General features: G+C 38.9%; 1 protein-coding gene across 1 annotated transcript in view; it reads right to left on the bottom strand.

The window, feature by feature from the left end:
* RELN (reelin) overlaps positions 1 to 19713 on the bottom strand; it is a 283282-nt gene that overhangs the window by 138193 nt on the left and 125376 nt on the right. Inside the window, 2 exon segments of the mRNA XM_030960223.1 lie at positions 11502 to 11553; positions 15175 to 15271. Coding sequence (XP_030816083.1) covers positions 11502 to 11553; positions 15175 to 15271 — 149 coding nt within the window.

The raw sequence follows: 19713 nt of genomic DNA, 5'->3' as shown, positions 1-19713 counted from the left end.
TTACTCCTTTTGATAGACTTTAATCTGATGTTCACAGACTTCTGACTTCCAAAACTTTCAGAGAAAAGCTAGAGAAGAGACAACCTTCATGGATTTAATTTTAAATGACACATTTGAAGCTCAGACAGCAATTTTATCTGTTATCAAAAATTATGAGCAGCTTCTGTTATAAAACCCAGCCATTTCCATATACTGAATATTCTGAAACACTAATTCATTTGGCTGGTGCTTTGGATTTTTTCCCAAGCCAAATTTCAATAAAACAAAATTTTCTTAAAGTTGAGCCCAGGCACTGATGCTAATAGGAGAGGGTTTTGACTGGCAGAGTATGGGATTGTTAAACATGTCCTGATAACTACTTTGTTAATTCGGCTTAGCTAAATAGGAAAGAATAGAAAAGTGAAACAAAAGTATGTTTTTCAATTTTTTTGCTTCTTGTTTCACAGGACAGGTAACCCGTAGCCAGGACCTGGCAAGCACTGACCACTCTCAGCATATCCAACTGAAACAGTCATGGGGTTTTTGTATTTGTTAATTATAGGTTTTCTTAAGGTGATTTTGGCCATCTAAAATACTGGTGAATATTTTTAAAATGTCATGTAGGTAGCAGTTCTGAGAGTGTAGTATTTCAGGAGAGATGTTATGAAGGCACCACATATCAGCTGTTTCTATCCAGATATTCAGTTATTTGTACCCAGGCTGACAATGGCAGGCAAAATTAATTCTCACTACAGCTTTGCCTCCAACTGTGTCAGATTTACAGAAACCCAAGTCATACAGCTGTTGGTCTCTAAGATTTCTTAACATTGATCAGAGCTGGTGTTTTGCTGAGATAAAACTGGGTGCCATCTGCAAGGGAAGCAATATTTTGCTCCGTATAGAGTGTGATGTCCTCTGCCTCTTGACAATTCCTTGATAGCTCCTGTGAGTGCTTCCATGGATAAGCAGATGAGATATCTAATGCTGGCTTTAAAGAGAATCAGTCTAATGGGGACTGCACAAGAAAGATTCATAAAAAAATTGTGCAGAAGGCTTCAACTTCAGAAGGGTTCAACTGCATTCAGACTCCTGAATGCAGTCTGAAAAACAAAAGGGCACTGGGAAGAATCCCTTATATCTAATGCTACAAGATTACATTTATTAATTTTATTAAGGGGATGAGTAATGATTAGTGTTTGCTAAGGATTATAATTTTGTGATATCACTTGAATTAAGCCAAACTGGATAATGTAAATGACAAGTGGTCAAATCTGGCTGGCTTGCTATTAGTTTTTTTCAAAGTAATGAACCATACAGTTAGGTATAATGAATGGTCCATGGATTCTGATATTTTTAGGTGTATGTTTATATTGGCTTTTGATCAAGAAGAAGATGGTTTAAACCATTTTAAAATACAGAATACTTAGTGCTGGATATACGAGATGCACTGATACAATAATATGCAATGCACTGTTCATTCCATTTTGTTTCTGAAAATTTTCTCAAGAGAAGGTCACAAGAGCATTTTTAATTTTCTTTGAAGTCACAACTTTGAATTTAGTTATGAATGTGATTTTTAACTATGACATTTTAGATCTTTAGACTTTTTAAACAGCTTTTTCTTATTTTTAGAGTGAATTTAGAATACAAAGAGGTATTTTGAGTGTAAAAAATATTCAAATTAAAAACTGTAAGAACTGCATTGTATTTTGTAATCATTGTCTATCTGTTCATAGTAACAAATATTTTTATTGCTGGCTGCTTTTCTTTCCCTTGTGTGAAAAGGATTTTGACTGTCTGTACTCTTGTATGTCTTCTGATAAACGATCTGAAACAAGTGTCTGCCACTAGGAAAAAAAATGCCAATGGTGTTTGCCTTTCATAAAAATCAGATCTACTTTAGCATTAGTGAGAATTATGAATTTTGTAATATAAAGTCTCAGCTATTTATTTTCTGCAGGTTTCTGAGAGCAGTTAATTTTTGTTCCACTGGCAGATTTAGGCTGTTATTCAATTTCAGAAATGCTGGGTAGTTATTTACATCTAAATAAAACTGAAGGATTGATGAGCAGGCTAAAAGCCACCACTGTAAAATTGTAAAAGATGAGGAGAAGAATAATTAGTAAATACACTTGATAAAATCAATCAGAATAACTTCCTAGATGAAGTCCTAGAAGGTAATCTGAGGCTAAACCCTGGGAGGATGGGGCTCTGAGCAGGCGTCCTTGCCCCAGGTGTGATCCTGGTTGGAGCATGGAGCAGGTGATCACCCACGGGTCCCTTCCCATCCACCTCCTGCCAGGATTCCCAATAACAGCAAATGTACTTTTCATGAATTAATGCAGCTAATTTCCTGTAGATGAGAAGTCTGAGGAAATACTTATCTGGTTCAACTTCCTCGTAGTCTATTTATAGTCAGAGATCTGATGTGCTTCCTGCACTCACACAAATTTGCTCTCTTTTAATGAACAAGCTCAGATCACAATTCATATTGCTTTTTGTGCTGAGAACATTAAGGAGAGAAAAATAAGCCAAACAGAAAGCTGTATTTCCCTCATGCCAGTGTCCAATTTATTCTGATGTAAAGCTATTTAAAGAGTCTCTTTCTGGGATACAGCCAGCAGGTATGTGCTTGGGTAATAAGCCTGTTGCCAAAGAAATAATTACATGATGCTAAATTTAACCATGCTTTTAAGTGCACCAACATCATATAACAAAACTCCTTGCTGAAGGCAAAGTGAGCAAACTTGCTCAGGCCTGGCTGAAATGGACACCCAGGAACTGTAGCAACTGAAACAACAGCATCATTAATGCTCCCAAAATACTTGCAGTTGCTCTTGGATGTCTGACAAAATAGTAACCTCTGTGTTCAGAAAGCATTTTCTACTGGGGTGCCCACATTCTGCCCTTCAACATTATTGCCATTAAAGAGTTAATGTCACATTATGTGGAGGTCCCCTATGTGAGAGGGTGACCTCTCGATGAAGCTGGGCAAAATATAAATGATACCATGTGAAAGTAGCTCAGTAGTACACTTACACATATCAGTAAATAGAAAGAGATGTTTTGTGTAACTTTGTGTTTAGCAGCCAGCTATGAAGGTCTATAAGCAAGAAAATGAGCACCATAAGGTGTTGGTAAAAGTATTAAAATACTGCAGGAAAATACATGAAGTTTTATTTAGATCCCTACACACAGTCTAGTCTAGAGGCAGTAGAAAACACACATTGGTCCCAAGAACTGCTGTGTAAAAGGAGCTTTCTTGAATATACAGATATGAAAGTCCTTTCCTTGGCTGCTTTAGTGAAATTCTCTGGCACCAAGAAAACCTGGGAAATGATATTTCTCAAACCAGTTCTGCGCTGGGGTGTCTCTCTTTTCTGAAACCCAGTGAAACTGATTGCCTGCCTTTAAATGTATATGCAGGTAGATAATAATTAGCTTGGTCAAAATTGTTTTTTGCAATTCCTGATGGGCATTTCTATTTTTATCTGCTTTTATTTTTCAGTCCCTCACCCACTGGAGGAACAGCCAGGACTGTTTTGCTGAGCTGGGGGATTCTCAGTCCCCCCCCCGCCACCCCGGGAACTACCGATGCTTTGTTGTTTAATTCAAAAATGGACCTTTTTAATTATACAAAATTGTTATCTGTGTACAATGATATGAGCAGGATTAAGATGAGTCTGTCTGTAATCCAGCATTTATTATTTGCAGTGACCAATTCCATAATGGCCCACGTTTGACTGTAAGGTGGTGGCACAGCCACCTGCCCTGGATCTGAATCCTGAGGCTCTTCATCTCTCCTGCTTTTCTCCATGTAGTAAATCTTTAACACTTACATTTTAATTCCCAACAGTGGCTGAGAAACCCTGGTACAGAAGTAATAAAGACAATATTTCATTGTAACCTTGGGCTAGCCAAAACAACACAAATCATTTTGCCCCAAGGCCATTAAAATGTCTTTCAAATACAGCATCAACTTTAAACCCTGGTTTCAATCTAGATATTACCTAGGCAGCCCCTCTTGTAAAACTCTGAAATAAATAAACACCACCTAACATTTCCACATGCTGTGTGAAGAGTACTTGATGATATTACTTACCTGTCTTATTCTTTCACATCAGATGTAATGTATAACCTATGCATCAACACACACAGCTTTTCCACCAGAAAAGGGAAATTAGTAGGTTTCATGTCAAGCATTAGCAAATGGCAATTTGAGTAGCCAAGCAAAAAACAAACAAAAACCAACCAACCAACCAACCAAACAAAAAACCCCCACATTGTTTTATTGGGAGGGAATGGGAAATGAAGCAAGCAGAAGAAATGCAGAATGGTCAATGACACCAATTTCAGTATTGAGTTATGTTATATTAATTTCTCAAGCTTTTCCCAAATGTATAGGAAAGAAATTAGGACAAAACAACCTGAGGGTTAAAATATTTTTAATGCTGTGCGCTTGTTGCTTAGAAGGGACAGAATCTAACTCTAGTAACAAAGAATCTGCCCCTCCCTGCTGGTACCACTGTGAACACAACTGTGTGGATGTGCCATGCCTGCATTGGAAACCTGGAAGGCACTGGAGAAAGAAATTTGTGTGACTGAGGGAAATCCTCCATGCAGGTGACTAAAGCAAGGGAGGTGGCTCAACATACCCAAAACATTTGGGACCACAGCTTCCTCTGTGAGGTTTTTTGGTGTTCAGCTAACAAGAGTGATGAATTTACATGATCAAATACTCCTCCATGCTAAATTCAGAAGGGATTTATTTTTCACTGTGGTATTTCCCTAGAGATGTGTGAGTGAATTTTCCTAGCAAATCTGAAGAAAATCTCTATACAGTTATGCTGAGGCTGTCCCACAAAATGCTATTATAGCATTTGTCAGTCATCCAATAGCTTCTGCTAATTATAAAACTGACTAAACAAAAATGGAAATTAAGAGAAAATTATCAGCAGTGGTTCCTTTCAGCCAAAGCTGAGACCTACATAGCAAAACATGTTTGGAAATGTTCTATCGAGTGGTCTGAATTCAAGCAGAGGATAAACAGCATAAAAACACTACTGTCAATATAACAGCTGTCACCAGATCTGAATTAAAACATGATAAGAACATAAATGATAAATGTCTCCAGACTGTCACATGGGGCCAAATGTAATCATCATTGTCCTCATGGCTGAGCCAAAGTGGAATTGGGGTATTTCTGGTGGGAAGCAGAAGGGATCATCATCCCATGCACATCTCTGCAGAGTCCTCCAGATGCTGCTCCAGGGGACAGCCCTAGCAGTGAGAAACTGTTGTTTGCTCCACAGAAATACATGGAGCTCAGTGAATCCGCTGCACTATTTATTTTTGCAAGATTATTTTTTGTTCATGATGATCTTCTATTTGCTAAGGTTAATAGAGAAGTAAATGTGAGTTCTGAAGCACAGAATCCTATCAGGTAAGGACTAATCCAAAGGGCACATTCAGCAATTCCAATGATGATGCTGATGATATAATAATAATAACAGTAATAATGATAATCTGTAGATTGAGCACACATCAAGGTAAAATAGATTTCCATTATCTACATAATAAAATAAATTTTATAGTTTAATTCTGAAAGACTACACTGGTAACAAAGGCAAATTGCTGCTACAAATGATAAGTGGAATAAATAAGCCTGAAAAAAATTGCATTTTACATTGTAAAGGTGATGAACACTATCCATGCTTTGTCTTCAACAACCATCACCAAGACCATTAGGCCATGGATTTTTCTGAGTAAAACAGCTTTCACATAGATCCTAGTGACCTTGGTAATTCACAGAGAGAAATAAAGTCTGCTGCTAATGATTCACTAACCTGATGTCTTAGGGTGAAGCAGGACATGACATGAAAATCCTTTTGGAATCATTATGTCAAATATCTGCATCCAAATCGGTGACCCTTACTCATAAACTAATTAAAAGCAATCAATAGCAGATTTTAAATAGTTTTCTGAATTACAGTCACAGAGGACTGTGAAATCAGCAGCACTAAAAACAGATTGTAAATAAACTAAGCCACATAGAAATGTGCATTGCACATCCACCTCACCACTTAAAAAACATGACAGTATAAATGTAAAGGCACCACAGGTAATACAATTACTCTGCAGTTAAGTACAACTGATGGTCTGATGGGTTTTAAAAGCTCAGGAAATTTGAAGTGAAGACAGGGGTGATTACTCAACCAGAAAATAAAGTTGCAAGAGTAGAAAGTGTGTTGAACAAGATTGGAGAAATTATTACTTCTGTTACTGGTTTAAGTGATTATACTGTAAGATTGCCAATGAAATATTTATGTATGCAAAAGCAGAGAGTTTGGCATTTTATTTCCTTTGGAGGAAGATAGAAAACGGGGAGAACGTGGGTACTATAGAATGAAGATCACCCCTAGCAACATCTCTGCACCCTGAATTACCATAAAGTCCTGAATAGTTGAATACCAATAGTAATATTTCTAAATAATATGTTAACCATATTAAAACCAATAGACATACACATTTATCCTTACTATAGGGTTCCATTAGAAAGCTATTAAGGGACATTGATAAATTGCTGGCAGGTATTGTTAGTGATCGTAATAGATTAATTTAATACATGTAGAACCCTCTATGGGATACTCGTCAAATGCTTAATCAACAATTGACTTGGTCAAATAATTTGGAACAATGGAAGGTGCAACAGATGACAGAGGAGTGACTGGATGATGTTAAAGAAGCTAACAACAATCTATGACTCTTGGTCAGCCCTGAAATAGTTGGGTGGGTGATCATTGTTGGCCCCTTCCAACTGAAATTGTCCTACTCTGTTCTATCCTATCCTATCCTTCTATCCCACAAGCAGAGGGAGGAAAGGGCCATTCTTAATCTACAAGTAAGGTCCAAATGTTTGTGGTTCCACACCAGTGAGCAAATCACAACATGAGTGACCCATCTTCTGGATAACATCTATTGGGATTTTCCTGAGAGGACAAACAGAGTCCATCTGGCAAAATCACAAAGCACTCTCCCAGATTAAAGCCTGATACTAAAACCTCACTGAAAACAGTTTTTACTGAAGGTTGATGTGCTAGGTTTTATTAATGTCAAGTCTTCTTTAGCAATAGCTAAGGCATTAAGCATATGATCCATGCAGTGAAGATGTCTAAAGAATTTCCAGTGCCAGGGCCTGGCAGCCTTCAGGCACTGGAGATCACCTGTGCTCATGCATCTCCAAGTCTTTCATGTTAACAGCAAATAATGATCTCAGAGAGAAGCCCTTCCTTGCCAGCTCTGTGGCATTCTCAGGGTCCACCAAAAGTATTTATTTATTTATTTATTTATTTATTTATTTATTTATTTATTTATTTATTTATTTATTGCAAGAAAAGTACTTTGCATCATATTGAGATTCTTGTAAGAGGTTCCATTTGTCAAGATAAGTGTATACACCAATATTACACATATGAAGTGACCATAACTCAGGTCACTCATAATCAATTAGGGAAAGATTGTTTATGATTAAAAACAGCTTTTAAATCCTGCTGGTGACGGATTTGCCATACAAAGGTAGTTCTGAAGGGGACTGAAAATAAGGATTAATGGTTGACTAAAAGTAAATCCTGATAGATTAGGGAATCCAACTTTTGCAAAAGTTTGTTGTAATAATATTTTGGAAGGGAGAGGCCAAATTAAAGCTTAATCTCCAAATAAAGCAAAAAGCTTTTGAACCTGTGTCTATGTCTTTGTTTGCAAGACTAATGGCTTCCTCAAGAAACAGAGCTGAACTGCCAAATGTTTGTTATATTTGAAGGTGTATTCCTTCTCAGAATTTAAAAAAAACCCTTCCCCCAGAAACCAATTTTGGTCTAATGTAAAATAATAGGAAGGTTAGATTTTTTTTAAATTAGGGGGGGAAGAAGAATTGCTAATTTGTTCTAGTAATGACAGGGGATCTCTGTGACAGTGGCATGAACATTGAAGGGAAAGCAATTTTAAAGTAGGACTGTGCTTTACAAGCATTATGTATTTATCCAGTATATGATACTGACAAAGTCATCCTGTTTTCAGAGGAATGTGAAGGAATTTTCATAGCAAAGCTGAAAAGTGGGAGGTTTCCCTGCCAAGTTATTCTTATTTTCAAATACTGCTAAACAGCCAGAAATGATCTCGTAATACTAAGACAAGGAGAGAGCCATGTAACAAAGTTTTTCAAGGCATTACTTTCCATTAACGATTTTCACATCGTTTCACGCATGGCTCCAAGGTGCACCTGCCCTGGAGGCCAGGCTGGATGCTGATGCTCATCAGAGCATCTTCAGCTGCAGCAGAGGCCCTGCACAGGAGGGAGGGATGGGAAGCACCTGCCAGTGCTGGACTGCCCACGCAGAGCCCACACTGCCTCCAGAGCACTTGCTGAGGAGAACACGCAAGGAACAAGCTTCAGCACAACAACCTGCACGCCTCACACCTTGCCATTGCTTCCTGAAAGCCTTTCCTCTTCTCCCCATGGGATTTGGTGTCTCTTTCTGCCTGTATTTAGCTCAGTTGCTATCTCTCAGTACTAAGAGTCACTTTCCACCACAGTGGTCCATGTGAATGACAGAGCATGTTCAACCCTGGGGAGCCCAGGGATGCAGCTGGGGGGCAAAGGCTCAGATTTAGAGATAGAGAATATTTCAGCTAATGAATCAGACTAATGTTGTGTGGCAGCTGAGTCCAGGGGCTTTTTGCAATATCCTGCAATTCCCAAGCTGTTGAATCAGATGTTCTGGCCTGAGAGAGCCCAAAGGCATTGCTTTAAATATCTCAATTAACAATCCCACTGAACATTAAGGAAACTGCTAGACATGTCAGTGCTGGGTCTTGGAGAAATGCAGTAATAAGTGATTAAGACAGTTGCAGTAATCAAAATTTTCTGCACACTTGGGCACAGAGTACATGAGTAAATATCACCCCAGCCCTGGACCAGCTCTGAGTGGATGACAGACAGGTTCCTCTCATTCAGAAAGGATACTGCACATTAATGTTGTCCTGTGTGCTGAAAACGCCTTACTAATTACCTTTGCATCCTAATTAAGCCTTCTTCTTAAGTGCACCCTTCCAACTGCCTTGGCCTTTAAAGAGCAAAACTACCAAATACACGATGCATGAAGGAAACCACACAGAATATCAACTAATGAAAAATTCACTAGTCTGTTACCCTCCCTGACCACAGAGTTTAAAAGGATCTGGAATTCCTGGTGAAACCAGAATTTAGCTTCAGAATTTTTAGCTTCATTTCTTCGTTCTCTACTGCCTATATAACTGCAAATACAAAATTCCATCTGATAATTAGTGGCAAGAGAAATTAAAATGTGCACTCTTTAATAAGGCCAAAGCTATGTGACAAATTTCCCATAAAGACACCCCCAAAAGACTACAGCTTAAGCTATTCCATGGCTGATAGAAAGTGGTCAACATTCTTTAAAATAAAAAGCAATTCCCTTGGATCAATCCCTAAATAGGGTTATGATTAAATCGGACATTTGGGAATAAGCTGGAAACTGAATTCTAAAGCCAAGTATTGCTGAGCTCAGCAGCAGTCCCCTGGTTCCTGCTGGCTTCTATCAGTTACAAAACCAATCTGCATTGTATTTCAAACTCATCACAGGCACATGGGGAAACATGATACATTTTCAACTGGAGGCTGAAATTTGGTTTACTTGGATGTGCATCCACCCATCTCTGCTCCATCATACTGAGGATTTTACTGGTTCCTACTGGAATGGGTTCAGGCATTCTTAAGCTATATTCATGAAAATCCTGTCATACAGAGTACTTCCTGCTCAGCCTTTTCTTACCCCTTTCTTATTTGACCTTCCCCATCTGAAAGGCACAAACCCTCCCAGTGAAATATCAAGTCTCATTTTGAACATTCTGGGAGCCTGCACTGTTCTGCAGTTCACCTGCACTGGGCTGTGACAGCAAACACACACCTACCAGCCCATTCACCTTACCCTGCTGTTAACCACCTTGGATCTCTGCAAGAATAATCCAAAATAGATTTTTGCAATTTTCATGAAAAGTGAGATTCCTCCATCATCACAAACTTGCAGCTTTATAGAAGTCACATCTCATGCTTCTGTCAGTGAGCAACACATCCCAGTGGATCAAGTGAGCTGCTGCCCTTCCACTGTCTGAATGAAACTGCAGGGCAGCAACAGGCTGGTTTTCATCTCAGGTACCCAATATTTATGCACTGATTCAGTTGAGGATTGAAGACTTTTTTTTCTGGTTTTTTAAAACTAGTAATTCAAAATAAAAGGACAGATACCAGTCCTTAGATATATTAACACTACAGTCAGAAACAGGTACTGATGACTTCCAATACCCAAATGAACAACTTCAGGTAAAAAACAAATTTAAATGATGTATTTCTGAGCCTTCTAGGATTTTGATTTCCAATCCATTAAAAAACCCAAGCTGTTTTCCAAGCTACATGACTGTTCTTATTTTCAACTGAGATTTCCAGAGTTTAATCACACATCTCCTGAGATAGGTTTGGAGAATTACTTTTTTAAAAATAGGAATATGATTTGGAAACACATATCCAGTGGTCTACAGAGAAAACAGGCTACATTTCCTGCTTGCTTTTTTACTGAATCATTTATATCACTAGAATATTTTTCCTTCATATTTTCAGCACTGAGAAATGAATTAACAAATTAGGTGTGTTCCAAATTTGCCCTCAGCCACAGCCTCTAGCATAATTTATAGCCACAAATGCACAGTGAAATGTGCAATAACTCACAGTGTTCTAAGTAATACAGCATACAACCATGCTGTTGATAATATGGACTTAATAGCATTTAGTCTTTATCTGCCCTACCTATTCTCTTTGTAGAAATGTGTTAAAAACAGCTCTACCTTGGTGTAACTTGGAATATATTGGGGGGTTAAATAACAAAACCCCTCTTTTTTTTTTAAGAAACAATAAACACACTTGAGCGAAAGAGCAAGAAATTATAATGCTTAACATCAGGTTATGAAACAGGAGAAAAAACCAGAACTCAAACATAGTTCATCAGAGTATCCACTGCAGCTTTCCATTTCCAAAATTTAAAACAGTAGCTCCATGTCAGGAGATGAATAAATACACTGCAGTTTTTAAAAGATTTTTAAATTTTTTTTTAACAGCATACAACCATGCTGTAGATAATATGGACTTAATAGCATTTAGTCCTTATCTGGCCTACCTATTCTCTTTGTAGAAATGTGTTAAAAACAGCTCTACCTTGGTGTCACTTGGAATATATTGGGGGTTAAATGACAAAATCCCTTTTCATTTCCAAAATTTAAAACAGTAGCTCCATCTCAGGAGATGAATAAATACACTGCACCTTTTAAAAGATTTTTTTAATCCCTCATGTTGAGTCTAACATCAACCACAAAGGTAACCCTGAACTTTAGGGCCATTTTCCTTTACAGAAAGGACTTTTTGCACTTTCTTGGGTGAAAGGGTAATCTAAACTTACCAAGGGAAAACTGAAGGACGGATGCAGTAGTTGTGTTAAGGCCAGTGGTGGTCTATGGGAAGAGAAGCAAATGTTTTTGTTAGATGAGCAAAACAATACATTCATCACTTGTTTTTCTTTAAAGCATGGAAAATCTCTAGACACCCAAATCTCCAGTGCATAGGACTGTTTGTCACCAGCCCTTTCAGATTGAGTTATAGTGGGCATTTTTAAAATGTCATTTTTGTTATTGAAGGCTCATCATATGTCAAAGCCAGATTTTTTTGCACCATATTAATTTCTACCAAAAAAAAAAAAATCACATTTATGTTCAGCAGGGTCACTTGACCACTCTTTAGAAGATTGAAAAAGTCTCTGTGGTTTATAGTCAGCTTAGTGTAAATCTGTATATATGGAACAGTTCTCACTTTTCTCAGCACAGAACAAGGATTAAAAATGATCATTAATAAATAATAAAAATAAAATTAATTAACCCTAAAATAATGCATTATTAAGAGGAATCTTACACGCAAAGGAAACAAAAACCCTTGCTGATACTATATGGTATGTACAGTACCATACAGCAGAATCTACCCACTGTTGACATCCAGAGAGGTGGAGAAAAAACAAACACAGCTCACTCTGTACTCAGCAAACCACCCTCCTTTGAGGCCTCTCTTTCTCCCTTCTTTGAATGCCTCCATATTTCAGTAGCTCAAATTAGAATGGTTCTCCTGAAAATGCTATAAAATAAAAAGCCCTAGTGTGTTGTGAAGGACACCTAATTGTTTTCAATTTATTTTGAAAGTTGAATTTAACAATACTGCTCCTTAACAAGCAAGGCATCCAAGAACAAAAAGGACTGGGCTTCTTCCAGTGCCAGCTCAACCTAGTTGAGCTATTCATTAAATGATGCCTTTGAAAATAATGGATGGAGATCTGCATGAGTTGGTGTGAGTTGTTTCTTTTCTACATACATATTACATACAGAAAAGAATTTCTTATAAACATTAAGGAATGGCATGTTCACTGAAGTGCATTGAAGATTAGCTGATAAAAAGATGTGTTCTAACAGATAATTTTAATTTTTAAGCAAGAATAGGAAAGCTGCATTTACATGCATTTACTTTAAAAACAAAATCACATTCCCATTTAAGCCATTCTGCCAGGATCGATTCAGTATTAGGTATCACACTTACCCTGCCAAATGATAAATTACTTTCTGATTTGAGAGCACCTATTATATTAGTTTTCATTCAATTAATTATGTTGTGCAAGTTATAGTTTGAAAACAAAACCTTTATTTAGGTTCAGTAGCTCATATCCCCAAGAAATTAAACATATCAGTTGTCACAGAAGAGATGATCATGTAGATCTGACTGTGCTGTGAATCATTTCAGCAATGCTTTGGGAAAAAGCACTAGACTTACTAAAAATTTTTGCAAAATTCTGCATAGGACTGCCTAGTTCAGACACTGCAGAGAGTATGGTAGGGAGCCTTTAGCAGATATTTTCCTTTGCCTGCAACATTTCTGATGCTATACACCTTTCTAGGATTTTGCCAGCAGTAAATTCTCACCCACAGACAGAGACAGTTGGTGTTAAAACCCCTCTGCCTGCAGTAACAGGTGGCTGTTGGAAATCAGGAGGAAAGAAGGAGGTCAAGGTAGCAAATCAGCAGCTGTTAGAGCTGCTGATGGAAAATATTTTGCAAATTCAACTCTTCTTGACTAAGTAGTTTAAGGCAGTAATTCATGTACCAGGAGCCATTATCAGGAACAGAGATTTCATGATACATTTCAAGCAGGGTCATAATAGGATTTATAAAAATCATGGAGAAATGAAACAGGTATTAAAATTTGTGACAGAAAGAGGTATGTTGTGAAATTGCCAAAACAGCTACAAATGAAAAACAGGTTGGTTCTGAGACAGTAGGTATTTAAATGTGTGTCCATACTCAAAAATAGAGCTAGATCACACCTCTGGCCTGAACACTCCTGTGCTCATCCATGGTGTTAAGCCATTAGCATGTTCCTGCAGAAGGGCTTGATTTTTCTGCAGTACTGCCATAATATTTATAAATAATTTCGTTTTTAGGCTGGTAACTGTTTATAAGCATGATGATTTTTTTTTCAGATGATTATTTAATCACACCACTTTGGCAGCATAACAAATGTTTTCCAAATTCCTGATGCCATGGTAGTGCTGCTTTACCACACAGCAATATGACAAATGCAGCCTAAGACTGGATTTTGAAGCCAATTCCTGATTACTAAGGATAGTCTAAATTGCATATCAGCAGGGAGAAGACAGCTAATGAATGACAGTTCAAATCCCTCAGAGCTGGGACCCTGGGTTTGTTAAATGTCATAAATAGATTTTTTTCCAAGTAGTGCTACCTATACTCAGTACTACAACTAAAAATGAATGTAAAAAATGGGGAAAATACCCCCGTGGTGTGACTTGCCTTTTGCACAGGACACAGACCAATGCAGGCATTCTCAAGGCAGTTAGCAAAGCACATTCAACCAGGATGCAAAGTAGCAGAGAGGCCATTTAACATCCCTGACAGGATTCCCTGGCTGGAGCTGGCTGCAAGGGAAATCCTTTTTTTATCTGTAAAATCTCTAAATTAGTTTTATATGTGTTGATGACTTTTATGCACCACATCAGCAATATCTACATTGCATTTGTGTCATTCTGTTCCCAGTTAAGGATGTAAAATTAATCCTGTGAAAAGAATTGTCAGTGTCTGAAATTAAGGGAAGAACCCTAACCCAAAACCACTTCTGTTTTATGGCCCTCTTCCATGTTTGCTCTTCAAATAGCTCTAATCAGCCTCTCCCTCCATTCAGAAGACTGTTGAAAACATGAAAATTAATTCTGAATTGCATGGGCTTTAATCTGGCCTTTTAATTTTTCAGTTCTTTCCAAAGCTCCCTTTATATGTACATCATTGCAGCTAGCTGCTCAGCATCAGCATGTGGCCATTGGTTTATGTATTGCAATTCATTTTCCACACCCAGATGACCTCAAGTTAATGCAAATTGCACTTGTTTCTTGCAGCAATTTTATGACCAAACTACCCCCCAACAAAATTAATTCTGTCCCATTCATCATGACTCAATCTGTTACCTACACTTCCCTGAGACTGGCAGGTGCTTGCTCCAGGCTGCATTTAAGTCTGTAGGATGCATTGTTCACAAGCGGTGTTTTACAACCAAATTAACATTTGTCAACAGGCACAAGAAAAACCGGGACAAGACTAATAAAATAATAAAAGAAAAATGAACCCTGTCTCTATTTAATTGTCAGATATAAAAAGAGAATGATGCCAGTTCGAAAACACACTTCTATGTCCTTGACTTTTCAGTATTTCAGAGGTACTTTAAATTACTTGGATACATGCTGGATCAAGGGACTGTTCCTTGCAAAGGCACAAAGGTTATGGCAACTATTTTACAATAACATAATATTGCAACTATTGCAATAACCTTTGGTTAGCATCTATTGTTTAAAACACTGGGATGTTTCTGGGTGTACTGCTATGGATCAATCACCGTGCTCAAAAGCATCTCTGCTAAATACCAAACGTTCTGGCTGTTGGTAGTCCTGATTCAAATACCAACATCCCTGCAGCTGACACAGCCCCCAGCCTGCCCCCAGCCCTGGCAGAGGGGCAGCCTTCACTTACCAGCTCTCTGGGGCCGTACGGCTCGCAGAAGGTGGCGGCGTTGCCGTGCATTATCACTCCACAGTGCCCCCCAACCTCGCAGTTGCTGCACTCAGACCTGCAGGGAGAGCACACCGTGGTCAGAAGGGAAAGCAGAGACTGGGTGTTTGAGACTGTGTAAACTGGAAAATCAGGCTGCTGTGTCTTGGTGCTCAGATTGGACTGTTTGTTATCGTGGTGCTGAGCACAAAGGCCGGGCAGCTGTGAATATGATCCACTGGAGCTGCCTCCTGTGGAAGGCCCTGGTGATTCAGTGTTTGCTCTCTGCAGACTGCCCCTCCCCTACAGTAGGGTGTCCTTGCTCATTGAATGCAAGACATCTCACCATGGGAAACCAAGTTAAAGTCTTACACATATACATATACCCTGAAGCTACTCTTCTTATGAAATCCTTGTGAACATTTGATTAACCATAAGTAAACCCACCATCATGGAGTGACCATAGAGAACAGCTGAGGCCAAGTGGCTGGGATCAGCCCCGCTCCTGCTTGCAGGGTTATTTCCCCAAAGGCCAGGCTTGAGGCTGCAGTGTAACATGGAATTTGCTGTTGCTTCTATTTGTATTTGTCATATTCCATATTCCTAGGAACAGAGTTTTCACTCTGCTCACCTTTTAGGGAAAAAACTATGAAGAAATTCTCAGAGAGGCTGTTAAGTGCTGCAGAGACAAATAATTACACCTGTCCTGATACTGCTTATTTTAATCTGAAGGACTTTGTGGGCAGCCTGACTGCAGAATGTAGGGAAAGGGCTGCCTCCTCCACCTTCTAGAATTAGGGTATCAGATCTTAGCATGAGGTCCACATTTTCAAAACACATTGGATAATCCTGGTCCCCAACAAGCTGCCTGCAATGGTGCTGGCCAACATTGCCTTTGGGCATCCAAAGCTCAACTTAGACATCAAACCTCCAGGGAAACACTCCAGAAAAAACATCCAACATAAAAATGTTTGAGTTGATTTTCCTGTATGAGCATGCCAGTGAAGTAATTCAGCAATTCACATTGATAGCATTTAGGATTTTGAAATCAAGCAGCAAAATAAAATGTTCTAATAAAGTAGTATAGTTCAAATCAGCATCAGTGAATTAATATTTACTTACAGAAGTCATAGTCAGCAAATAATTTTATTTCTCAATAAAAGGCAAGAAGAGAGCATGTGAGTGAATAAAGTGGTACTTTTAGAGAAAGCACAGAAGCAGAGTTCCCAGGGAACATGTTTTGTTGCTATCTAAACTTCACTTGATCCTGAAGTTCCGACAACTGAAGAGCAGAGGGACAGGAACTAGAAGAATTCCTGTGATTCTGTAGGATTCTGGCTGTTATAAAAATTATTTTCATTGTATGCCCCTACATTTTTAAATTTTATAATGGAGCATCTACTTGGACTCCTGATATGTGCAAAGAGACAGAAATGGCAGGAAAACTTTGTCACGAATACTTTGTAGGGACCACTTAGTCCTTCCTGAAAGATCAGGCTACATAATCCAAGGGATATTTTAATTCTCTAATAGTCATATTTCAACAGATAAAAAGTTATTAATCTGTTCTACTTCTGTAATGGGGTCTATGAAATATTGTCTGGAAATCCAGAAACACTGTCCTGCTAATACAGCAATTTCATCATCGGTTGTCTTTTCTAGGATGACTCCTCTCATACAAAATTGGATGGCTGTTGGTAATCCTGATTCAAATCTTTGTGCTGTCTTTGAAGTGCATTACCTTTGACAATAAACTGCTCATTAGCTTGACAAGAATGCATGAAGAGCAAGATAATTGATCTGCTGCTCCTCAGACCATCGTCATAGTACTACGTGTTTAGAAACGATCCAATTTGCTCCTCTCCTGGTGCAGACAGGAAGGTTAATTTCTTTTCTATTTATACAAACAGAAGAGAGTATTAATTGCCCTGGCTGGGTGCAGCTTTCTACATTATCTTTCTCACCTGCCTGGTCTAAAATCTTAGCACATTAAAATCACTTCAGCTTTCTTTTCACAGCTGGTCCTCGCTGCCGCTGCTGACATGTGTCGCATTTATCGAGATGACTTCTCCACAGACCTGCCATCTCTCTCATCCCTGGCTTAGACAGTCCCACCTCTCTCTGCTATTGTTCTTCACTTTGCTGAGGGGGAAACATCTGCTCTTTCCTCACCCCTATTTGTCATTTCTTTTCCCTCTACAATACCTGAGTATGTGGATATTATATTGACTGATGTCTTTTGTGATGTCAGAACCATAAAGAAGATAAACATCTCAAACTGCCAAGAGATTTTTAAACATAAATCTTTCTGAAGTTTAATCCCACAGTTTTAGTGCAATTTGGAAACCACTTTAGGACCTCTCTCTCCTGTCACAAAGCTTTCCTCAACCTCTTTGCCACTGGAAATATCACTGTACCTGTACATTTCTCATATGCCATGAAGAAGTGATGACCAAGAGAATCTCTGTTTCTTATTGATTGATTTTACATGCTCAACTATTCTTCATGTCGTCTTTGACAAGTGTGCCTTCTGTAAGTGACTGCTGCTTGGTGTGCTGATAGGCTTTGAGATGAAACATGACATCAAATTGGGAAGGAGAGTTTAGCCAGCAAAACACTTCTGTACTGTCTCTTTCTCCTTTAAATGTACTGAATCCCCTGCTTTCTCCAGTCCTACTATTAAAACTGTTTTATACAGAAACATGCATTAATGCCAACATTTATTCTTTACTAATTTATGCATTTCTTAACATTAGATCATTTATCAGAGGATTAAACAGAATTTTTAAAAATATTTGTTCTCATTTAGCCTGCTTTAGTTCTTATATAGCACCTTTTTAATGCTCTCCACTGCAGCTTTATGAGGTTACATGGAGGCAAGATGGTCACAGGAAGAGATGCTCAATGACCTCGACAGTCTTCTTCATACTACACAGACTGAACCTCTACTCATCCAGCCATTCCCTGGCAAGTGGTACTGGTGCAGATTCCCTTTCCCTTCTGAAGAAATCAGTTACTTCCATGGTTCCTGAGCGTTCTGATCTAACAGTGTCCTGTCAGTTTTCAGAAAGTTTCATGGACACTAATGTCTTGTATTATTCCAATTTTCTAATTGGAAAATGTACTAAGCACTTCTAGTTAATTCAACAAGTCAGCCGTGGCTGGCTGAGCATGGACATTGGTGCTGCATTTATGGTGGTGTGGGAATCACTTACCCACCTTAACTTCCACAGCTGGTACATGTCAGATACATAAGACATCGGATATTTATGATTGTGCGAAACATCTGTGTTTCATCTATGTTTACACAAGGATGTGTCCTCTCCTGTTGCCTCCTCTCTCCCTGTCCCTTTCCCACTTTAGCAGTTTCTCCTGTTTTGTTTCAGTCACCAAATTTTTTATTTAGGTAAGGAACTGTGGTACTGTGACTTTTCCTTTACAAAGAGCCTTTCCTTTCTCTTCCTTCTGCATCTCCAAAAACATTTGCAGCCACTCCTTCCCTGTTTCTGAGCCTCCAAAGAAACAGATGGCTGCTGGGAAGGATGTGTCTTACAATGCACTTGAAAGAGCAGGCAGTCACTCTCAAAATCATACAGTGCCCTTGTGCAAAACAGATATTTGATGTGAGGCCTCTCCCAGCAATGGAGTGACACACAGGCTCTGCTGGGACTCATAAAATTGGACACATAGAGGGGATATAAACTGCTTATCTGGTGCACTTGGATAGTGCATCTCTGCCAGAGCTGCACATGCCAAAAGGGGAAGCAGGAGGAGTGGGAAAATATTAATCACTACTAAGCCAGTGTTATGTAGGATTTGGGAAGAAAAGATTGGAGGAAAACACAAGCAGTTCTCTTTTCATCTGTACACAAATAATGGCTTCAGAAATGATTAGAGTGGCTGGATGTAAGTGGCCCCATGGCACAGCCCTGTGGGGCACACCAGGCAGCTGCTCCACACAGAGCAGGCTGAGCAGAGCTGGAAATGCTGCTCCAGCACTCACTGCAGTTGCTTGTGGAAAAGATGGGATTTTAGCAGCTGCCAGGGGACAAACCCGCAATTTTAGGGTGGATAGCAACAACTGTTAATAATTCCTGATTGTACTCCCACTAGACAATCAAATGAGAATGAGCTTTCTGCTGCTAAGTGGGCCTTCACTGGAGGCAGAGCTACTGCAGAAATTCTTTGTGCTGAAAAGCTCATGATACATCACTATGGTTTTCTTTCATTTGTGCTCCACTTTTGTTTAGCTTTGCTGAAAATGCTGCCTTTGTGCTATTACAGGAAAAGCTGTCTCAGGATTGTGGTGAGTTTTTGGACTCTCTCCTAGCACCCACCTCTGTGGACTGACTCACCAGGCAAGGTGGTGAAGTTTATTCCAGGGGAACCAAATCCACATCCTGGGAACAAAAGGAGCAGAAGACTGGGGGCTCTTTTAATCTGAAATTTCTCTGTTGAGACTTCTATAAGCAAGGATGAATTTAAAGTTGAGAGCAATGGATAAATAAATTATGGAGGCTC

Source organism: Camarhynchus parvulus, chromosome 1A (assembly GCF_901933205.1).
Source record: "Camarhynchus parvulus chromosome 1A, STF_HiC, whole genome shotgun sequence".
Lineage (NCBI taxonomy): Eukaryota > Metazoa > Chordata > Aves > Passeriformes > Thraupidae > Camarhynchus > Camarhynchus parvulus.
The sequence above is the reverse complement of the archived record's forward strand: the minus strand, read 5'-3'. Positions and strand labels throughout refer to the sequence as shown.